Here is a 22,696-nt window from a genome sequence, read left to right as displayed (position 1 = left end):
TTCGGAATTCAATGCACTTTAAAGCAGCTCTCATTTCGAAGTTATTTTGTTTCTTTACTCTAAATTCTCTTTCCAATGCAACTCTAAATGGTATACCCCAAGTAACACTTAGAACATATTTCAACATAAGTTGAAACTTTACAGCATTTTAAATACAGAACAGCACAACATTAGAATTCGTACCCGAGATTTCACGTAGAGATATCCGCTGCATACTTTGCTGATACACGATCATCCCTTTCCTCGTCGTCCTTGAATACCAATGGCATGTACGTTGCCCATGTTCTCAACTTCAACGACAACGTACATTGTTACAAGATCATTCCATTTCGTCAAACGATCGTATTATCATGTGTTATCCTCTACTGTCTCTGCGTACGGATCTTGCCAGCACTCGTCTTGCTCAGCAGCCTTCTGCCATCTCTTTCTAAATACATCTAGTTCAATATACGACTGCCTTCTTACCTGCACGGATGAATTTGAATTCAAGGGAAATAAACATGGACTCGACGTTGTTTTAAACATCATGATCATAAGCCTAAAAGGGTTATTTGATCAGATTCTCCGAGTTATCACAGGTTCATTAGCACAAACAAGGTAGACTAGACTCCATCGAAACAACTGAAAGCGAGCACGTGTGCGGAAACTTACATCGGCTCTATGATCCTTTACATGAGACTTGGAAGATGTCTGCAACATAGAAACCTTTTGTGATTTGATGTTCGTGAGGCTTAAGAAAGATGAAAAGAAACTATCATATTTTCAACCTCATTTTCCTCTGGACCACCGAGTGTCGGTCGTCCATAATGGATTATGTACTCGGCGTCAACGACACCAACGTTCTTCGTTCGATCACCCTATTAGGAAAGAGCTCGACGTTTCAAACAACAGCAGCTAAGTATTGAAGGAAAACAAGATGACTGCTAACTCTTGCCTGTGCACAATATCCCAGTTGCATATCCAAGCCCCAATCATGGATCAAATCATTCTGGATCATATACCAAACGCAACGCCACGCAGCTCGGGAGAAAACCGGGGCCATCATTTCTATCCATCTGCAACAAAAGATATCGATTTTCAGGCACAAACACTTTGTACTTCAGCACATGTCTAGACAGCTGTCTAAGCATAGAGCTTTCGATAATTGCCTTACCCTGTGCATGGAGGAGCTTTACTGTTGACATCACAATCTTTTCCACCATTACTATGTTTAAAAGTTCTCCTGCAGGAATGACCGACCAAAGACAGAACATACAACAGTAAACAAATGATGAAACCACATAAAACATAGATCAAAATGTCAATGATTGATGACTCAGAAAAAACATGTCCAAGATCTTTAAGCGGATCCCCAAGAACTGTCCAATACCCAGAGAAAACATGTCGTGAGTTATTGGTTCATCGTGTTACTGCACTATCTTGTTGAGGATTATTGGGAGAGGAGTCCCACATCGACTATAGGGGGTTGATCATGGGTTTATAAGTTAAGGAATACATCTCCATTGGTACGACGCTTTTTGGGAAACCAAAAGCAAAGCCATGAGAGCTTATGCTCAAAGTGGACAATATCATACCATTGTGGAGGTCCGTGATTCCTAACATGGTATCAGAGCCATGTCAAGGGAATCCTCAAATGTCAAACGAAGAAGTTGTGAGCCTCGAAGGTGTAGTCAAAAGTGACTAAAGTGTCGAACAAAAGATGTACTTTGTTAGAGGGTTTCAGAGAAGGAGTTGAGCCTCGATTAAGGGTAGGCTGTTCAAAGGCTCCATAGGCTTCAGGGGAGGCTCTATGGTGTACTTTGTTCGAGGGGAGGATTGTTGAGGATTGTTGGGAGAGGAGTCCTACATCGACTAATTAGGGGGTTGATCATGAGTTTATAAGTATAGAATACATCTCCATTGGTACGAGAGCTTATGCTCAAAGGGGACAATATCATACCATCCTGGAGGTCTGTGATTCCTAACATATCCATTACTTCATTAGTTACCCAGTAAAGAAGCTACGAGATTAATACGAAACAAGAGTAGGGGAAGACCTGTGCACGGTCGATCGCCTCCCACGTGCAGTAATTTGATGGTGCACCTCTGATTCATATGGATCAAGTGCTGGTTGCGATATTTCTAGCCCTTCACTTTCAATAATATGCACATACCTTGTAATGAAACAGGGAGAAAAACAATGAAGCTGATCGGAAGACATTTATCACGTTCTTAGCTTTGTTTCTTATCAACAAACTTGCAGCCAACTTACTGTTTTGGATTGAAATACTCAACTCCAAGATCCTCATCCCAAAGAAAGATATAATTATACTCAGCCACAATATCAGGATGCAAGAAACGCTTGGCAAACCACCTAGACATTACCAGATCAAGAACAGATCAAGAATAGATCAAGAATGTGAAACAAAGTTAAAGTCAGCAACTTCCAAAAACAGAGTGAACAAAATCTACCACTTAGTTTGATTGATCGCAGTTACATGTATTACACGATTACTCCAATCGAAGTCCTTCCACTCGTCCACGATACCATCGTAATGGAAAACCATCACAGCAAAGTCACTAGAAAGAAACTGTAGAATGATCATGAATAAGTACACTATTAATGGACATGAGATTTGAATTTGGCAATATGATTATACTCTTCTTCATACCTTTGTTACCATTTTGTTCACAAGATCTTTTTGTTTAATCCCAACAGCCGTGGCGAATAAGTTGCTTGATGAGTTAACGGGATTCTGTTTCGAGCTATGCACACAATCAGTAGAAGTACTAAGATAAGAGAATCAACAAGCACAAGCATGAAGTCGTTGATCTTGATCCGTGACCTGATAAGAATGCTTCGATGCACCCCATAGCGGTCGCATTTCCAGGTTAGATGCAGTGACAACAATGTCTTTAGGTAGCGGCTCGCTTCCATTTGGCCTACATTGATTCTAATGCAAAAATCATTTGAGTAATGTATAGTTAATAAGGTCGATACGAAAAATCATTTCATTCTCGTAATAATGGTTGAAATAGAAAACGAACCTCACATTTATTGAACTTTGAACTGACTAAACCATCTATTCCCCATCTAGGAATTCTCTGCAGAGAAAGAACCAAACATATCTTTCTAGATGTTCAATGAGAAGATATCCATATGCGACCAAACATTGAATGGAGGTTGGAAAAGTGCTACAACTAAGAAATATAAGTTGAAAAGTCCTCTGTAAACAAACTGATATAGTAATTAGTTCAACCCCACTACTCTACAAGAAGCTTCGCCCATTCTAAAGATCGTGCACCTGTCCCCAATGGAAAATGAGTTATATGTTCCCCTACGGATCATGGCCTTACCACTTGGTCCTCGATGGGTAGCAAGGGATTCGGTATAGCAGCTCACATTCGGTTACACTGCGCGTTCCCTCTGGAACGTGTTAGCTATAGGAAGCAACGACAGACAACTGCCCGTAGGGGGTTTACTGCACAAGGCCCCCGCAGAGGAAAAGAACCATATTTAACTTATTAAGTTTAGTTAGCTCAACCCCACTACTTTACAAGAAGCTTCGCCCATTCTAAAGATTGTGCACCTGTCCCTAATGGAAGAATGAGTGATATGTTCCTCTATAGATCATGGCCTTACCACTCAGTCCTCGATGGGCAGCGGGAGATTCGGAATAGCAGCTCACGTTCGGTTACACTGCGCGTTCCCGCTGGAACATGTTAGCTGTAGGAAGCAATGATGGACAACTGCCCGTAGGGGGTTTACTGCAGAAGGCCCCCGCAGAGGAAAAGAACCAGATTTAACTTATTAAGTTTTCGATGACGTAAATCGAAGACTTTGAAGGGTATCTCCAAACATCTTGAGCCCTGGCCACCAAGACACTCTTTGATGCCACTACTCTACGAGAGACTTTGCCCACCCTAAAGCCAACTTCAAGAGATCGTACACCTGTCCTTTATGGAAGAATGAGTGATCTATTCCTCCACGGATCATGGCCTTACCACTCGATCCCCAATGGGCAGCGGGGGATTCGGTATAGCAGCTCAAATTCGGTTGCAATGAGCGTTCCCGCTGGACACGTGTTAGCTGTAGGAAGTAACTATGGACGACCTAAGTTTTCAATGACTTAAATCAAAGACTTTGAAGGGTATCTCCAAACATCTCAGAGCCCTGACCACCAAGACACTCTTTGATACCGCTACTCTACAAGAGACTTTGCCCATCCTAAAGTGAACTTCGAGAGATACTTAGGATTTAACTTATTAATCTTTCAACGACTTATAAATCCATGACCTTGAAGGGTATCTCCAAACATCTCGAGACTTGACCACCAAGGCAACCCTTGGTGCCACAATGATAATTGGTAACAAAACAACGTAAAAACCCAATACTTAATTCATAGGGACAGCAACCAACACTTCAATATCTTCAAAGAGCATGAAAGCATACCTCCCTGTAGTGTGGTGCTACATATGCACTCCCCACGAACAATACAAGACAAAGCAAAGAAACAGTTGGGAAAATTCTACAAAGACGTGAATTCCTGCTCTTTTGCTCTGCAACCAAGGGCAACTGCAAAGAAAACAACTCAAAATAAGCAATGAAACAAAACCATGTCCATAAAGACAGATACAAGCACCTTAAACCCCACAAAAACCGTGTCCATAAAGACCGATACAAGCACCTTAAACCCCACAAAAACCGTGTCCATAAAGACCGATACAAGCACCTTAAACCCCACAAAGAAAGGGGTATAATTAATCTTCAGTAAAGATGCATATTAAACAACAACCATAATTTCTTGATCGATATCCATCGAACTGTTGGATTCAAAGACACCACAAAGACCCCAAATCAAACCGAGCAGACAGTAAGAACCCATTACATTACTCAAAAAATAAAAGTTCATTCAAAAGGAAAAAGATCAGAAAAGAAGAAGATGAGGGGTGCTTACACAACCGGAAAACTTCATGTTTCCATGAAATTCCAGAAGATTGTTAGTAAAAGAGGCAAAAAGACTGCCCAATTTTCAATACCCAACAACGTTCACCGTAAAACACTCGGCAACAACATCCAAAATACCGCCCTCCTAGTGAAATGAATTTAAAAGCAGACGTGGGAGAGAAGAAATGTCTTTGGAGAGAGAAAGAGAGCACTTATACAGAGGAATGAAAGAGATTCTTCTGTTTTCTTTTCCCCCCCCCCCTTCTTGAAATGGCATTACGGGTGAACAGAGGCAGCCCAATTTACAAGGGGTAGCGTTAATTACACAAAAGGAAGGTTTTCTCCAAAAGAAAACCCAAAAATCTCAAGTTTTTAAGATGGGCTTTTCCTAATTTTTCATTTTTGATTAATTTTGAATTAATACTCATAAATACTCTTAAACTAGTTGGTATATAAACGAAATAGTTTATTTACGCCTCGTCACCTCGATCGTCTCCACTTTCACCGTCTCTGCCTTCTTCTTCACGTGATCGACGCTCATTCCGACGAATGACTAGTCGGCGGCCGTGGGTTCAACGATAATTTGAGGTGAGCTTCTCGTTTCTGGGTTGCCAAAAAGAAGATAAAGCTGGGTTTAATAAATTCCAGGTATGATAGTTTCTTCTTTCAAACCCATATTCAATGATTAGAAGTCTTAATTGTTCATGGAGTGAATAATTTAACATATGTGTCTATTACGATGGATATTGTCCGCTTTAGCCTGTTATGTAATGTCATCAGTCTCACGGTTTTAAAACGCGTCTACTAGGGAGAGGTTTTCACACTCTTATAGGGAATGCTTCGTTCCCCTCTCTAATCGATGTGAGATCTCACAATCCACTCCCTTGGGGGCATAGCATCCTTGTTGGCACACCGCTCGGTGTCTGGCTCTGATCTCATTTGTAACACCCCAAGTCCACCGCTAGCAGACATTGTCCGCTTTGGCGTGTAACGTAGGCTTAAGATGCGTCTACTAAGGAGAGGTTTTCACACCCTTATAAAGAATGCTTCGTTATCTTCTCTAATTGATGTAGGATCTCACAATCCACCCCCTCCCCCTCCCCCCTTGAGGGCCTAGCATCCTTGCTGGCACACCACCTGGTGTTTGACTCTGATACCAGTTGTAACATCTCAAGCCCACTGCTAACAAATATTGTTCGCATTGGCCTCTTACGTATCGTCGTCAGTCCCACGGTTTTGAAACGCATCTACTAGGGAGAGGTTTCCACACCCTTATAAGGAATGTTTCGTTCCCCTCTCCAACCGATGTGAGATCTCACAATTCTCCCCCCTCCGGGAGGCCCAACGTCCTTACTAGCACACCACCCGGTGTCTGCCTCTGATACCATTTGTAACAGTCCAAGCCCACCGCTAGCAGATACTGTCCACTTTGACCCGTTATGTATCGCCGTCAACCTCATGGTTTCAAAATGCGTCTACTAGGGAGAGGTTTCCATACTCTTTAAAGGAATGCTTCGTTCCCCTCTCCAACTGATGTGAGATCTCACAATCCACCTCCCTTGGGGGCCCAACGTCCTTACTAGCACACCGCCCGATGTCTAGTTCTAATATCATTTGTAATAGCTCAAGCCCACCGCTAGCAGATATTGTCTGTTTGGCCCATTACGTGTCATCATTAGCCTCACGATTTTGAAACACATCTACTAGGAAAAGTTTTCCACACCCTTATAAGAAATGTTTCGTTCCCCTCTTCAACCGACGTGGGAAATGTCTATGGTAGATTCTTCTTGTATCTTCTGTTAATTTATTTTGGACAAAACTCTTGCTAGTTTTGAAGGTGAAATAATTCAGCTAGTTTTGAAGGTGAAATAATTCAGGACTCGTTAGAAACACATGCTCCTTTTGATGCTAAATAATTCAGGACTAAGACTCCACATGCCTCTCTCTTATTCAGGTGAAATGATTAACATGTCGGAATCGTTAACTATCTAGTGAAAGCGCAAATATGAACGTTCACTTTTGACAAATGTTGAGCGAAGGTGAAGATGGTTAACATTCCATCAGTTACAAGTGATGATGTTGATACCCCAAAACAATGGTTATCTTTATAGTTCGTTTATAGTTCAATAAAATTTCATAAATAGTATTGCCGTTAATGGATCGAGTACGTGAGAGTTAATTATCTTGTCAAGTACTCAACTAATTAGATACAAAATTTTAAACGGGATGTCATAAATCAAAGGCTTATTAGATACAAAATTACGGGTTCAAGTTAACGAACCTATTGAAACCAGGTCAATGGAGAATAATATCTAACCATTATATTATTCTAGCAGGAACATGCAGACATTAAAGCTTTATAAACAAAGGAAACAGAATTACAGAAATGTGTAGAATCGGTTCACTAGAAATTCTCTGTATTTTCAGTAACTAAACTCTGTTGCCTCCAAAGATATAGGAATGGTGCTATGCCTAATCTAAAAGTACATGATCGTTAGCGACTTAGCGTGCCTGCTAATACTTAATCGGACCGTCCAAGCTTCCCGATGCGAACTGAAAACAAGAACAAAAACGTGACATGAATTGTATTAGACAAGTACTTTTTTTTCCCAAAAGTATACCAGAGAAGAAAACTGTCCTCCCTTGCATTCCAATCATTCGTATACCATATAGTGCGAGTACATGCATGCATATAATTCGCGTTATTAAGAAACTGAGCTTCCGTAAGAAAAAAAAAATGAAGAACAAGGACACAAAAAAAGAGTCCACCCACTGGGTACAGAATAGGATTTTGATCTAAAAGAATCAAACTATCAAAGATCGCGTACAGACGTATTTGAGGAAGGATAAACCGGGGATTTCGTAAGAAATGGTTAGAGTTGTACAAAGTGTGAAGGGTTTTGCAGGGGTTTTGGGCATCTAGCTTTGTAATAACCCAAGCCTACCCCGCTAACAGATATTGAACTCTTTGGGCTTTCCCTCCTGGGCTTTCCCTTCTAGGCTTCCCCTCAAGGTTATAAAACGCGTTTGCTAGAGAGAGGTTTCCACACCCTTATAAGGAATGTTTTGTTCCCCTCTCCAACCAATGTGGGATCTCAAAATCCACCCCCTTGGGGGCCCAGCGTCCTTACTAGCACACCGCTCAGTGTCCGACTCTAATACTATTTGTAACTGCTTAAGCCCACCGCTAGTAGATATTGTCCTCTTTGGATTGTCTCTTCTGGAATTCCCCTCAAGGTCGAGGTTTTAACATGCGTCTTTTAGGGAGAGGTTTCCACAATGCTTCATTCCCCTCTCCAACCAATGTGGGATCGCACAATCCACCCACCTTGGGGGACCTGCATCCTCGCTGGCACACTGCCCAGTGTCTGGCTCTGATACCATTTGTAACAACTCAATCTCACCGCTAACAGATATTGTCCTCTTTGGCCTATTACGTATCGGCATCATCCTCATGGTTTTAAAACACGCTGCTAGGGAGAGGTTTTCACACTCTTATAAGGAAAGTTCCGTTCCCCTCTCCAACCGATGTGGAATCTCACTGTAAAATTTTGTGCATAATTTTGTGCATGATTGGTCTAGGAGGAGAGGTTCTAGCCCTCTCAATTAACTCGTGGTTTCGGGTTACCTAACATAAACCAAGCCATAAGGATGCATTAAGCCTAACAACCTCTAAGATATCCTCCTACAATCTCTCAACCTCCCTACAATTTCTACTATTTCTCTCCAGCCAATTTCCCAATAATACAACAAAGAAACAAGCTTGCCAAAAAAACTATGCTCGTCCTAAAACGGGGAATTATGGAGCACTTCATCAAACATAGCATCGCAACCCTTGGCCTCAAGCCAAACATTACCCGAACTTAAGCAATTACCCCACAAAGTATGAGCAAACTGGCACCCCACAACAAGTGTTCAATATCTTCATCGTGCCTCCACGCAGAATGCAACACTACAAGCCTAAGACCTAACGAGATGATCTCGGAATACAGTCCGAGGTATTAATTCCAATTTATCTAACCCTCATGTACCTTGAAATGCCTATGCATCTAAAAAGACAGCAAGTGGTTACCCTAATACATGTAGCTTATATGTCAAACAACTCCTTAAGCTATACTCATTAGTTTGGCACTCAACGACCAAGTTAAAAGGATTATGACAGCAATTCTTGCCACAAACATCACATCAACATCGTCGAAACGTCTAAAAATACGCTTATTTTCTTTACCTGTTGAACGATTGGATTTGTCGATGTTGTAAATTCATCGGTCATTCCTTGCCAGACAACCTTTCCCTCATATAAAAACAATAACCTACAAAATATCAAATGTTGTTCTTTCAGGGACTTGGCAGCAATATCATTTATACCTTATAAGCAGCAAGAGCTCATAAAACAGCGGTTAAAATTGTAACCTGTCAACGGCTCTCCTAATGGTACTATGTTGGTGGGTGACTACAATATAAGATGCAATTTTGCCAGGCTTCCCACTAGCATCCTCACCCTTAATATGTACAGAACGTATAAGGTCTTCAACAACAGTTGATGCAATTGGGTCGAGTCCAGCAGTTGGTTCATCGTACAAGAGTACCTGTTTACGTGCGCAATCACAGTCGGAGTCAATGGCCACAAAACAAAGTGCCATTACTGTAGTCATCTAAAGTAAATCGAACAGTCAACAAGGCAGCCATACAGCTCGTAAGCAATGGCCAATAATCACACATATCATGAAAAAAGTTATTTTAGTCGATCAAATAGCTCATAAAGAAAAGGTCCAATTAATACCCAATAACTAATTGCAGTTGCGAGTTCGTGATGATTTTTGAAAACGTAAGCGAAGTGCTTTCAAAAGTTACAAAGTTGCCCAAGATATTTCATTAAGGTTTCAAAACTACTCTTGGAGTAAAAATTTGTTACAATGTTGGACAGAAAATAAACTTAACGATGACCTAGAACGATATGGTGACAACTAGAATGCTTGCTTAGATAAGTTTGAAAGGACATTCAGACATATCGACTTTTCGTCCAACATTCTATTGGCTTTTCTTCTCCGATAGTAATTTTCAAAAACAAAAAAACCAAATGGTTATGAAACGGAGCCTTTAATAATAATCTAACCGTACAGAAATAACGGAGATACCTCTGGCTCAATTTCTTTCCTTGTGTTATCAAAAATTATAGACCGAGCTAAAGCAACTCGTTTCTTCATTCCACCTGATAATTCGGAAGGTAACCGATCCTCAACTCCCTGACAAAATAAAAGTTTAACATACGAAATATCAGAAAATTTTGAAGCACTGCCTAAAATGAAACAAATTGGAGATTTGAGAAGATGGCTATCATATAAATAAATGCTAGGCAAACCTTCAGCCCAACAGCTGCTAAGTTCTCAGATACCAATGCTGAAATTTGATCTTCAGACAAGCTTGAATTTTCATACCTAAGCAGTAAACAAAAGTACAAATGAGATAATACTGAAATCTTTATACAGGTTAAGTTCATGGAATAATATAACGAAAATCGTGTCGAGATTTTTTTTTTAAGAAATTAGTCTCTTACAAAAGGAAACCAACATTTTGCCGCACGGTTAACGAGTCAAAAAGTGCTGCACTCTGAAAAACCTACAGCCAGAGAAAAATGAATGGATGAACAGTTTAAGAATTAAAAAGAAACTCAATGGCTCATATGATTTGTTATACAGAAACAAGTGTCTAGAATCATGAAAAACAAGGAAAATAGGGTTATATACGAAATTTCTGCAAAACTGGAATTGTTAAATCATAATGGAACTTAAAACCTTACCTTGATGGAACCCGATAAATTTACTTAACATCAATAATTTTCGCACCCTTATAAGAAATGCTTCGTTCTCCTCTCCAACCGATGTGAGATCTCACAATCCACCTCCTTGGGGACCCAGAGTCTTTGCTAGCACACCACCCGGTGCTGGCTCTAATACCATTTGTAACAGCTCAAGTCCTTAGCTAGCAAATATTGTCCTCTTTGGGCTTTCCCTTTTGGGCTTCCCCTCAAGGTTTTAAAACGCGTCTGCTAGGGAGAGGTTTCCACACCCTTATAAGGAATATTTCGTTTCCCTCTCTAACCGATGTGGGATCTCACAATTTCATACTTCTATAAAAAGTCATTTTTCAAATAATTTCTAGAATTATATGCAACTTAAAGATAATTCTAACCAATCCAATTCGAAGACCAGATAGCTCCTCGTCATCGATCAAACCAACTCGCTTTCTACCTCGAATATATACCTCTCCCTGTTCACAGAACCAGAAATCCAATTAGGGGAACCATATACACCTGGAAATCTGGAATATGTATACTACAACTAAATATCAGCAAAATGCAATGCGAAATCAAAGACAATTATTTACCTTGTCTGGAGAAAGAAGACCTGCAATGATCTTTAGTATTGTCGATTTCCCAGTACCAGAAGGCCCAATAACTCCCACAGCTTCTCCATGTCTAATCTATACAAATAAAAATGAGAGAGGAAGTAAAATATTTTTAAGGATAATTAAAATTACTAAATATAAAACACAGAGTTAGTTAAGTGAAGAGCTGTGAGAATCTTGATCCAAGGTGATTAGTGTTCTGACAAGAAAAAAGTGTTGTGAGATCCCACGTCGTCGGTTGGAGAGGGGAACAAAACATTCCTTATAAGAGTATGGAAACCTCTCCCTAACAGACACGTTTTAAAAACCGTGAGGCTAACGACGATACGTAACGGGCCAAAGCGGACAATATCTTCTAGTAGTGAGGTTTTGGCTGTTACAAATAGTATCAGAGCCTGACGACAATACATAACGTGTCAAAGCGGACAATATCTGCTAGCGGTGGGCTTGGGCGGTTACATGTATCCTCCCAAAACCATGTAATCAGATTATACCCCGCAGTCAGAATCATATACTCCATGTTGATGTTGATTATTGGAAATTGTTGAAAAGATGACTAAACAAAAAGCTATGTTCATTGACATGAATAGATACTAAGAGACCAAAGCAAAGAGGAAGAGGAACATCCATGAAGGCTCAAAAGAAGTTCAATAATAGCAGAAAAATGCATTTGAAACTACAATAATCACAACCGTTCCACCTCTTTCTCTTTGCATTCAATGACCACCTTGGCTCCTCTCTTCTCGAGAATCCATACATCCATTATCAGGATATGGACAGTTATCTCTCGAGCACAGGCTTAGGTTCAACCTCAATAGGAAAATAAAACGGAGCACCTAACAATGTATCTTCACAGACCAAGAACTACTACGATCGCCCCTTTCATTCTGGGTGACGGATGGATCGTATCATTCGAGCCTTTTTTTTTCAAGATTTTCTCGGAGGTCTGGAGAAACCTCCAATCAATAGGATTTTCTTAATCCTCCCTTCCCGAAAGCAAAAGGAAGAACGTGAAAATTCTTTTTTCTTTCTTCCGCAAGGACCAGGAGAAAACTTTTATCAATGACAACAATTTATTTGATAATTCGGTAAAAACAGTACCACGTTCTCATTTCCATAGCAGCGTAACTCAAAAACAACTAACAAGATTCAGCAAAACAACATTAAACTAGAATTAAAAGTAGATATATAAGCCCCAAAGCACAGTAAATTTTAATGAAAATGTACATAGAACACTCAAAAACGACTAATTCCTTATTTTCATAGCAAAAAAGAAATCAATTACATCTATATATTATCAAAAGAGAAAATTTGCATAAAAGTAAAAAAGGAAATGAACTATGAATCACCTTGAAGCTCACACCTCTCAATATATGCTTTTCTCCAAAGGACTTGTAGACATTTCTACACTCAATGAGAACATCAGACTCGTCCTCGTCCTCGTCCTCATTATCTCGGCTTAAATGTTCCGATGTAAACGAGTCCTGATAATATAGTCGTCGGTAAACATGAACCATATTATACAAAATATAAGTATATCAACTTGAATTCATAAAGTAAGGAGAGATCTATCGTTTACAATGAACACAAAGACAGGACAGATATATTAAACAATGAAAGATTTCAACTAAATTATGAAAATTGAACACAATCACAGCAATTCAAATCCAGCGAAGCGACCAATTCAAGGAACACAGAAAACACACAAAGAAATAAGTAAAAAAGTGAATGACGTACATTGAAATTTACGGTAGATGATCCATCACTCTTGAAGAACGGCGGAGGCGCAATGCAATTACAAACAATCCTTCTTTGATCCTTTTTCTTCAAACAAAACGAATTGTGATTATCAAGAACAGCTACTTTACGCGATCGAGAGGAACAATCGGGCACTGTTAACGGGAAGAACACCGAACCCGATATAGAAACCATGTTCCTAAGATTAACCCGTAAAAGGGTAAGTGAATTTTGAGATTTTGAAGCTGAACCACGATACAATCGGTTCAAAATCAGCCTCCAACGCACTTTATAGTATCAACGCAATCGAAAATTCACAAGTTTAAAGAAACCTAAATAGGATTATGAGCAAAAAACCCCCTGGGTTACCAAATTCTGCATCGAAATAAACACGAAATGCAGCAGAACTCGCCGAGAAAAGATGTGAAAAGATGAAGAAACGAGATGGGAATGTACAGAAAAAACCCCACTTAAAATCAATACCCCGTCGTATCCTGGGCGTTGATGTGAAGAACCGATGAGGCGTTACCCTTGTACGACCTCGTTTCCCTTCAATTGTTTACCCTTATTTTCTTAGCATAATTGGTTTTGGCTTTAAAAGTTCTTTACATCATCATCACATGCTTGCCTCTCTCCATTATAATAATCAAGAGACTCCCAATTTTTCTAATTATTGTCTTAAATTACTTTGTTTGTTCTAGTTCTTGATCTTATTCTATAATTGAATTCATTTCAATTTTTATGAATAGGTAGAGTTCAAATTGTTAAATCAAATTGATGTTTTTAAGCGTTAAGGATGGTTGGTGCGCTCAATCAAGCTTTGATAAGGTATTGGCAGAGGCAAAGGTGGAGAGTGTCGAAAGAAAATCGGAGAGGGAGAAAGAGAGCTTGCCAAAATTATTTCCTTAGGAGATCGAGAGAGGAGACAATTCGACGAACAATGGCAAGAGATGCTGATATTCCACATTGGTTAGGGAGGAGAACGAAACACCCTTTTGTAAGGGTGTGGAAAAGGGTGCATAAACCTTTTCATATTAGACGCGTTTTAAAAACCTTGAAGGGAAGTCCGAAAGGGAAAGTCTAAAAAAGGACAATATCTGCTAGCGGTGGACCTGGACTATTACAAATGGTATCAGAGCTAGACACCAGACTATGTACCAGCGAGGAGGTTGTTCCTCGAAGGTGTAGACACGAGTCGATGTGGAATTGATGGGGTCCCACATCGATGGGAGAAAGGAATGGGTGCCAGCGAGGACGCTGGGCCCAGAAAGGGGTGGATTGTGATATCTCACATTAGTTGGGGAGAAGAACAAAACACCCTTTATAAATGTGTGGAAAAGGACGTAGAAACTGCTAGTGGACTTGAACGTGGAAACCCTCTTTTATATATATATATTTGTGTGGTAATAACATCTTATTTGCTCGAGTAATTAGTTCCAATGTTGTCGAAATGAGGGTGAACATCGTTGTTTTAGACCATTACAAATAATATATAGTTTTTTTTATCACTATTGTCTGGGTTCAATAGTCATCTTTATGTGCTGGTTAAGGTCAAACTAGATAATCGTGATTCAAGACAATTGAGTGAACCCGAATTATAAGAGTTGAGTTATTTTTTATGAACCCAAATTAACTTAGTTCGGTTTTAGGTTCACAGGAGAAAAACCTCGAGTTAACCGAACAAAATTTATAAAATTAATTAACGCTTATGCACATATTTGTCACCGTCTAATTTGGACTTATTATTTTTACTCCCTCCTATATTTTGTTTAGTTTGTTTTTTTATATTTTTTTATTACTTTATTATTAAAAATTCACGGATTTGTCACGTGTAATTTGGACTTACTATTTTTATCCCTTTTTGTTTAATTTCTTTTATACATTTTTTGTTTTTTTTTTATATTTTTTTATTACTTTATTATTTTTTTAATCTCTCTTATATTATTATTTTTAGGTTTTTTTTAATATGTATTTTATATTTTGTATTTTTTAATACATTTTTTTTTAATTTTATATATATTTTTAGTTTCTTTCGTATATTTTAAATTTGTTCAAGAGAAAAAAAAAAAAAAAAAACTCAACATTTCATACTATTTTTAAATACTCTACTCTAAACTATTTTTTAAAAAAAGAATTGTCTGTATTTTTATTTTAAAATTATTGAGACAAAATTAAATAGATAAAAAATTAGTTTTAATATATTTAAAAATTCAATTTGAGACAAACTAATTCTAAATTTTATTATACCCAACACTATTATATCACAATTTATATTTTTTAGTAATCTCTTTTTTTAATTGAATCCTTATTTTCCCACCTTTTAGTAACCAATTCTTAAGAGTGTTAGTCTTTAATTCTATGATAATAATAATGTTAAGCTAGGTTAAGATGTTACAATTCTCGTTTGTCCATGAATTTGTTTTCTTGAAGGATTATAGATTGATTGGAATTGGTTGTTAATTTTTAATATCTTTTATTTTATGTTTGTATCGAATAATTATGAATTGTGGATAAATAAATTTTTTTAAAAAATATTAATTGATTTTAACATTCTAACCCGAACTCAAGGGTTGGGTTGGGTTGGATTGTGAAATTTTTCGACTTGGTTTCATTACAAATTTATATCACTCCTAAACCTACCTTCATTCTTTAAATAGAAATATTGTTTTTAAAATTTAGAAAGCTATAATTTTAAATTTTTAATATCATTATAAATGAAATTGAAAAAAAATAGAAACGTGTAGAATTATAAAAGAAAGAAAAAAAAAAAATCGTATAAATCGTAAATAAAGATGCTAAATAAAAAAATCTAAACTATATTAACATTAAAATTTTATAAATAATTTTGTATAAAAAAATAAATCATACATAAAAAAAATTATACCATACTAAAATTAAAATAAAAAAATAATTTCTTAAAATAAAATATAAATAAAGAATTTTGATAACAAAATCTAAACCACTTAAAATTAAAATTAAAAAAAAATCATATTCAATCAATATTAAAAATAAAATTTAAAAAAATTAATAAAAACATTAGATAACAAATCTAAACTATATCAAAATTAAAATTAAAAAAATAAATAAATCATAAATAAATAAAAAATCTATAACATATTAAAATTAAAATAAAAAATAATTTCATATAAAAATAAATCATAAATAAAGAATTTAGATAACAAAATCTAAACCATTTAAAATTAAAATTTAAAAAAAAAAATCATATTCAACCAATCTAAATGATATTAAAAATAAATTTTTAAAAAATTAATAAAAAAGATTTGTATATCAAAATTAAAATTAAAAAATAAATAAATCATAAATAAAAAGAATCTATATCATATTAAAATTAAAATAAAAAAAATAATTTCGTATTAAAATAAATCATAAAGAATTTAGATAAAAAAAAAATCTAAACCATTTAAAATTAAAATTAAAAAAAAAATTCATATTCAACAAATCTAAATGATATTAAAAATAAAATTTTAAAAAATTAATAAGAGCACTAGATTACAAAATCTAAACTATATTAAAATTAAAATTAAAAAATAAATAAATTATAAATAAAAAAAAATCTAAATAATATTAAAATTAAAATAAAAAAATAATTTCGTATCAAAATAAATCATAAATAAAGAATTTAGATAACAATTTCATATTCACCAAATCTAAATGATATTAAAAATAAAATTTTAAAAAATTAATAAAAACACGATCACAAAATCTAAACTATACCAAAATTAAAATTAAAAAATAAATAATTTCATCCCACGTTACAAAATCTAAATAATATCAAAATTAAAAATAAATAAATAAATAAATAATTTCCTATTAAAAAATGAAGCTAAATAAAAAAAATGAATTTAGATAACAAAATCTGAAGGCTATTAAAATTAAAATTTTATAAAATTAATAAATTTATAATAAAATCTAAATTATATTAAAATTAAAATTAAAAAATAAATAATTTAGTAGAAAATGAATCTGGATTATAGAATCTAAATAATATCAAAATTAAAATATAAAAAATAATATAGATAACAAAATCTAAATCATATTTAAAATTAAAACTCTAAAAAAATAATTTCTTATAAATAGGAATCACTTCAAGTTACAACAAAATTTGAGATTGAAGATCGAGAGATTTTAGTTCACTTCACCATATTTGAGATACAACAAAATGGGTTACAAAGAGAGTTTAGTTTTGGTCAACAGTTTGGTTTTGATATTAGTCTTGTTTTCTTCGGCTGAAAAACTTTCGATTTCTTACGATGGAAGAGCTCTGACGATTAATGGACAAAGGAAAATTATCATCTCGGGTTCAATCCATTATCCTCGCAGCACTCCTGAGGTTTTCTTTTATTTTTTTTAATAAATTTAATTAATTAAATACTTATTTTAGTTTTACTTTGTTTTAATTTCATAAATAATTAATGAGTTATATTGGGTTATTTTGGATGTAGATGTGGCCATCCTTAATAGAGAGGGCTAAACAAGGTGGTATTGACACAATTGAAACCTATGTGTTTTGGAATGCCCACGAGCCTCAGCAAGGCCAAGTAATTTTCACAAATATTATTCTTTTTTTTAAAATAAAATTATTATTTCTAAGTTTTTTTTCTTCAGTATGATTTTGCAGGAAATAACGATCTAGTGAGATTTATTCGAACAATTCAAGAACAAGGGCTCTATGCAATTCTCAGAATTGGACCATATGTTTGTGCGGAATGGAATTATGGGTATATATATTTTTTTAATTTTTATTTTTATTTTGGGTTTATTTTTTAATTAATTAATTAATTTTATTTGCAGTGGATTCCCTGTATGGTTGCATAACCTTCCTGGTATTGAGTTCAGAACTAAGAATAAAGTTTTCATGGTAATTTTGTTAAGTATCACTAATTTCGTTATTTAAGATAATTTTGTTAATTATCACTAATTTCATTATTATTTAACATTTATTAAAAAAAATTATTATGATTTAGGATGAAATGGAAAAATTCTCGACCATGATAGTAAATATGATGAAGGATTATGAGCTCTTTGCATCACAAGGAGGACCCATCATTATTGCCCAGGTTTTATTTTTCATTTATTAATTTTCTTTTTTAGAAAGAAAAAAATAATAATACTCATCATATTTTTTTGTTTATATTTTTAAAAAATAGATTGAAAATGAGTATGGAAATGTAAAAGGATCATATGGACAAGCCGGAAATGAATATGTGAAGTGGTGTGCTGATTTGGCACTTTCTTACAACCTCAGCATTCCTTGGATCATGTGTCAAGAGGACGATGCTCCTCAGCCCATAGTATGAATTTGCTGTTTTTTTTTAATAATTTTATTTTTAATTATAATTATTATAATATAATAAATTTATTTGATGATATTTTTGTTTATCTTTTTCTTAAATTTACAGATTAACACGTGCAATGGATTTTACTGTGACCAGTTTAAACCCAATAGCAAAAACAGTCCAAAAATGTGGACGGAGAATTGGACGGGCTGGTATTTAATCATTTTATTTAATTAATTTTATTATTTATTTTAAGAAAATGATGGTTTTTTTACCCCTCAAATAATTAGGTTTAAGACTTGGGGTTCAAGAGATCCATTGAGAACAGCTGAGGATCTTGCATTTGCTGTGGGACGTTTCTTCCAATATGGTGGAACCCTGCAAAATTACTACATGGTACACCTACACCATATCCTATAACTAGTTTTTCTTTTGCAAATTCTTATATTTTGTTATTCTATAGTACCATGGTGGAACGAACTTTGGTAGAACCTCGGGAGGTCCTTATATCACCACATCTTATGATTACAATGCACCTCTCGATGAATATGGTACATTCTCGACTTGTTTAGATTCTGATCTCGATCGTGATTTGAATACGATATCTGGTATATTGAGTTTGGTGATGCTGAGTTGTGGTTAATTAGGGAATACGGCCCAGCCAAAATGGGGACATTTGAAGCAACTTCATGATCTTGTGAAGTCTATGGAGGAAGTTTTGACCTATGGTGATGTCAATCACACTGAATACGGTCATTTGACAACGGTAAGTGAGGATTTCTCCCTTTATTTGATGTGGGTTCGCGTAGTTTAAATGGACATACGGGATAGGGAAGCTTTCCAACTCCCTTTTCCATTCTCAATTTAATCAGGGATTTCTCCCTCCATTCGAGGTGGGTTCTCGTAACGAAAATGGACGTCTCTAACCTACCTGTCATCGACAACCTTTGTATCAGGCAACAAGTTACACCTATAAGGGGAAATCAAGTTGCTTCTTTGGAAATGCAGAAAATGATGACAGAAATATCACCTATGGGAACAGAACCTACAAAGTTCGTGGTTGGTCTGTCAGCATTCTTCCTGACTGCAAAACTGAAGTTTACAACACAGCCGAGGTCAATATCTCATTCACTGACAGACATTCAATCTCTACCATTATAATGATCTCTAATACATTCCTATGAATATCAGGTAAATACTCAAACAACAATAAGGGAGAAGGTTTCAAGCTGCGTAGGAAACTTCAAAGAGCCAATGCAATGGCAATGGAGAGACGAGAAAATAGAATTCATATCACGTGAAGGTGAAGTTACTGATTGTGTGATGACGGCCAATCACCTTCTTGACCAAAAGGTTCTCACAAATGATTCCAGTGATTACTTGTGGTACATCACTAGGTAAAAAAATTTCGTTTATCCTTTCCCTAATCCCTCTTAATTAATCTTAAATCATACTGATTAGACTAATCCTAATCCTACCTTCAGCTTCCATCTTACTGGATCTGATCCACTTTTTGGCAAGGATGTAAAACTACGTGTTAAGACCAGTGGCCACATACTTCATGCATTCTTGAACGGGAGATATATTGGTAAACTCACTACTCTTAAATCATTTATGTTCATCAAATGACATGACAACGTGCTTCATAATTCAATTCCAGGCTCACAACATGCTCAAAAGGACAAATATAGTTTCGTATTTGAGAAGAAAATCGATGATCTACTGTATGGATTCAACCAAATTTCTCTACTAAGTGCCACAGTTGGATTGCCGGTAAGTACATGAAAAGTTAAATCAAATTTGAAAACTACCCTTCTCAAAACTCTTCCATGCGTACCTGAGATTTTGAATTGATGAACAGAATTATGGGGCACACTTTGAGAATACTGATGTAGGAGTTCATGGCCCGGTTGAATTGATTGCTGATGGAGAAACAATAAGGGATTTGTCCAGCAATGAGTGGTATTACAAGGTTGGTTTGGATGGTGAAAAGTTTGAGTTTTTCAATCCCAATTGTCAATTAAGGGAGCCCTGGAACTATGGCAATCTTCCATTAAATCAAAGTTTCGTTTGGTATAAGGTACTGAATCGTTTCTAATTTCGAAGTGTTCTTATTGTTAGTATAATGAGATGTTAGTGAACTTATGATTGGTTTTTTTGTATAGACCAATTTCCAAACTCCCTTCGGGAGTGAAGCAGTGATAGTGGATTTGATGGGCATGGGGAAGGGCCATGCTTGGGTTAATGGACTAAGCATCGGAAGGTATTGGCCAAGTTATCTTTCGAGTGAGAATGGTTGCTCTTCAAACTGTGACTTTCGTGGGGCTTACTCTGATGGCAAGTGTGCCACTAACTGTGGAAAGCCTACTCAAAGATGGTATGTTCTTGAGGAGTCCTTAGATTTTGAACTCTCTTTTCGACAACCTACAACTTTTAGCTCAAATGAAAGTGTTATTTTTTTTTTGAACTTTTAGGTACCATATCCCAAGATCTTACCTGAATTATGGGGAAGAGAACACACTGATTTTATTCGAAGAGTTTGGTGGGTCGCCATTGGATATAGATATCCAAACAACGAGGGTGGAAAAGGTATGTGCAATGCCTTATGCAGGAAGCACGTTGGAGCTATCGTGCCATGATCGAACCATCTCTGATATCAATTTTGTGAGCTTTGGGAACCCCGATGGCACTTGTGACAATTTCCAAAAGGGTTCTTGCGAGTCCTCCACTGCCTTATCAGTCATCGAGAAGGTATAATTCGTTTGTGTTAAATGGATGACACTCCGGGTTTTGGGTTTTTTCTGATGAATTTTGATTGAAATTGCAGGCATGTCTTGGACAAAGGGAATGCTCGATTGAAGTTTCAGAAAACAATCTTGGATCAACTGGTTGCAAGCAAAGTAATCGGCTTGCCATTCAAGTTACTTGTTAGAACATTCTTGTTTTTTAGGTTTTTAGGTTTTTAGATTTGATGCAACCTTCCGGTTTTAGGTTTAGGAAAATTACTTTTACATTTTTGTGTTTTAGGTTTTTAGATTAGATACAACTTTCCTAAGAAAATTACTTAGAACATTCTTGTTTTTGTAGGTTCTTAGGTTTTTAGATTTGATACTTACAAGTTGTTTTGGGTTTAGGATGTTAGACTTTTAAAATTTACATTGTTCAAAGGTGTTATAATTCATTCCTTCCATCACTTTTCTTTTCTTCCCTCTCTTCTTCCCTCATCCCCATGATTCAGTAGCGTAAATGCGGCAAATTCATTCGGTTTAAATGTAATGATGCAATTTTCTTAATAGAACGATAGAATTTAAGTATAAAGATATTGATAATGATATGATTTAGTCTGAACTAAAAGATGATTACATAATGATATGATTTAGTATAGTCTAAACTAAAAATGGTTACATAATGATATGATTTAGTCTGAACTAAAAAATGGTTACTAGCAAACTTATATTTCTCACAATTCTCCCACAAATATTTGATTATTAGAATCTCCAAAGTCGTAACTAACTTTCCACTTCCTCTACCTCTTAAAGAACTAAACTCGTGCCTAGAACACCACCTGATCTGATTATTAGAATCTTGAAAGTCGTAACTAACTTTCCGCTTCCTCTACCTCTTGAAGAACTAAACTCGTGCCTAGAACAGTAACTAACTTTCCGCTTCCTCTTCCTCTTGAAGAATTAAACTCGTGCCTAGAACAGACCAGGCGAAATTAGCGTCACCGTAGCAAATAGATAGGTGAAGCAAATGGAAAACTCGTCACCGTAAAACTCGTCACCGTATCAAATGGATAGGTGAAGCAAATAGAAGCTGGACAAGTAAGGTGACCGTATCACAGACCAGGCGAAATTAGCGTCACCGTAGCAAATGGATAGGTGAAGCAAATGGAAAACTCGTCACCGTAAAACTCGTCACCGTATCAAATGGATAGGTGAAGCAAATAGAAGCTGGACAAGTAAGGTGACCGTATCAAATGGATAGGTGAAGCAAATGGGGTGACCATATCTTTTGATGAAAAGGTATTCGTATCAAATGGATAGGTGAAGCAAATTCGTATCAAATGGATAGGTGAAGCAAATAAGGTAAATGGATAGGTGAAGCAAATAAGGTGACCATATCTTTTGATGAAAAGGTATTCGAGCAGTTATTTTATTTTATTATTATCTAAATTTTACAAAATTATTTTATTTTATTATTATCTAAATTTTACATTAAATTTTACAAAATATTAGTAAATTTTAAGGTAGATTTCTGTGATTGAACTTCCAATTTTTTTAATTTGAATCTAACTTTTAAGCATGAAATTACGAGATATTCATAA

General features: G+C 35.9%; 3 protein-coding genes across 4 annotated transcripts; 1 reads left to right on the top strand and 2 right to left on the bottom strand.

The window, feature by feature from the left end:
* On the bottom strand, positions 1–5,560 carry LOC111784045 (uncharacterized). Of its 2 annotated transcripts, none has more exons than XM_023664863.2 (13): positions 5,412–5,560; positions 4,433–4,555; positions 3,028–3,084; positions 2,826–2,933; positions 2,652–2,735; positions 2,452–2,570; positions 2,252–2,353; positions 2,037–2,153; positions 1,154–1,222; positions 935–1,055; positions 768–857; positions 652–690; positions 1–465 (listed from the first exon to the last, which is right to left on the bottom strand). In XM_023664863.2, the coding sequence occupies exons 1-13, from the start codon at positions 5,466–5,468 to the stop codon at positions 349–351; spliced, it is 1,203 nt and encodes a 400-aa protein (XP_023520631.2). In that variant the 5' UTR covers positions 5,469–5,560; the 3' UTR covers positions 1–348. The 2 variants fall into 2 exon arrangements, with proteins under 2 accessions (XP_023520631.2, XP_023520632.2); XM_023664864.2 differs by lacking the exon at positions 5,412–5,560 and adding an exon at positions 4,938–5,235.
* A 1,666-nt stretch (positions 5,561–7,226) lies between these two features.
* Positions 7,227–13,653, bottom strand: LOC111784086 (protein TRIGALACTOSYLDIACYLGLYCEROL 3, chloroplastic). Its single transcript, XM_087123595.1, has 10 exons — positions 13,073–13,653; positions 12,685–12,819; positions 11,315–11,410; positions 11,120–11,197; positions 10,485–10,546; positions 10,290–10,365; positions 10,066–10,173; positions 9,341–9,516; positions 9,156–9,240; positions 7,227–7,480 (listed from the first exon to the last, which is right to left on the bottom strand). The coding sequence occupies exons 1-10, from the start codon at positions 13,265–13,267 to the stop codon at positions 7,442–7,444; spliced, it is 1,050 nt and encodes a 349-aa protein (XP_086979721.1). The 5' UTR covers positions 13,268–13,653; the 3' UTR covers positions 7,227–7,441.
* Positions 13,654–17,212: 3,559 nt separating this feature from the next.
* On the top strand, positions 17,213–21,327 carry LOC111783900 (beta-galactosidase 15-like). Its single transcript, XM_087123596.1, has 18 exons — positions 17,213–17,423; positions 17,536–17,631; positions 17,699–17,811; positions 17,885–17,951; positions 18,058–18,150; positions 18,241–18,384; positions 18,493–18,581; positions 18,660–18,765; positions 18,833–18,920; positions 19,017–19,135; positions 19,326–19,484; positions 19,561–19,766; positions 19,854–19,957; positions 20,030–20,142; positions 20,231–20,449; positions 20,535–20,746; positions 20,844–21,120; positions 21,197–21,327. Exons 1-18 carry the CDS (start codon positions 17,253–17,255, stop codon positions 21,299–21,301), a joined length of 2,481 nt encoding a protein of 826 aa, XP_086979722.1. The 5' UTR covers positions 17,213–17,252; the 3' UTR covers positions 21,302–21,327.
* Positions 21,328–22,696: the final 1,369 nt, after the last annotated feature.

The sequence above is a fragment of the Cucurbita pepo genome, chromosome 4 (genome assembly GCF_057944985.1).
Source record: "Cucurbita pepo subsp. pepo isolate OVF chromosome 4, ASM5794498v1, whole genome shotgun sequence".
Lineage (NCBI taxonomy): Eukaryota > Viridiplantae > Streptophyta > Magnoliopsida > Cucurbitales > Cucurbitaceae > Cucurbita > Cucurbita pepo.
The sequence above is the reverse complement of the archived record's forward strand: the minus strand, read 5'-3'. Positions and strand labels throughout refer to the sequence as shown.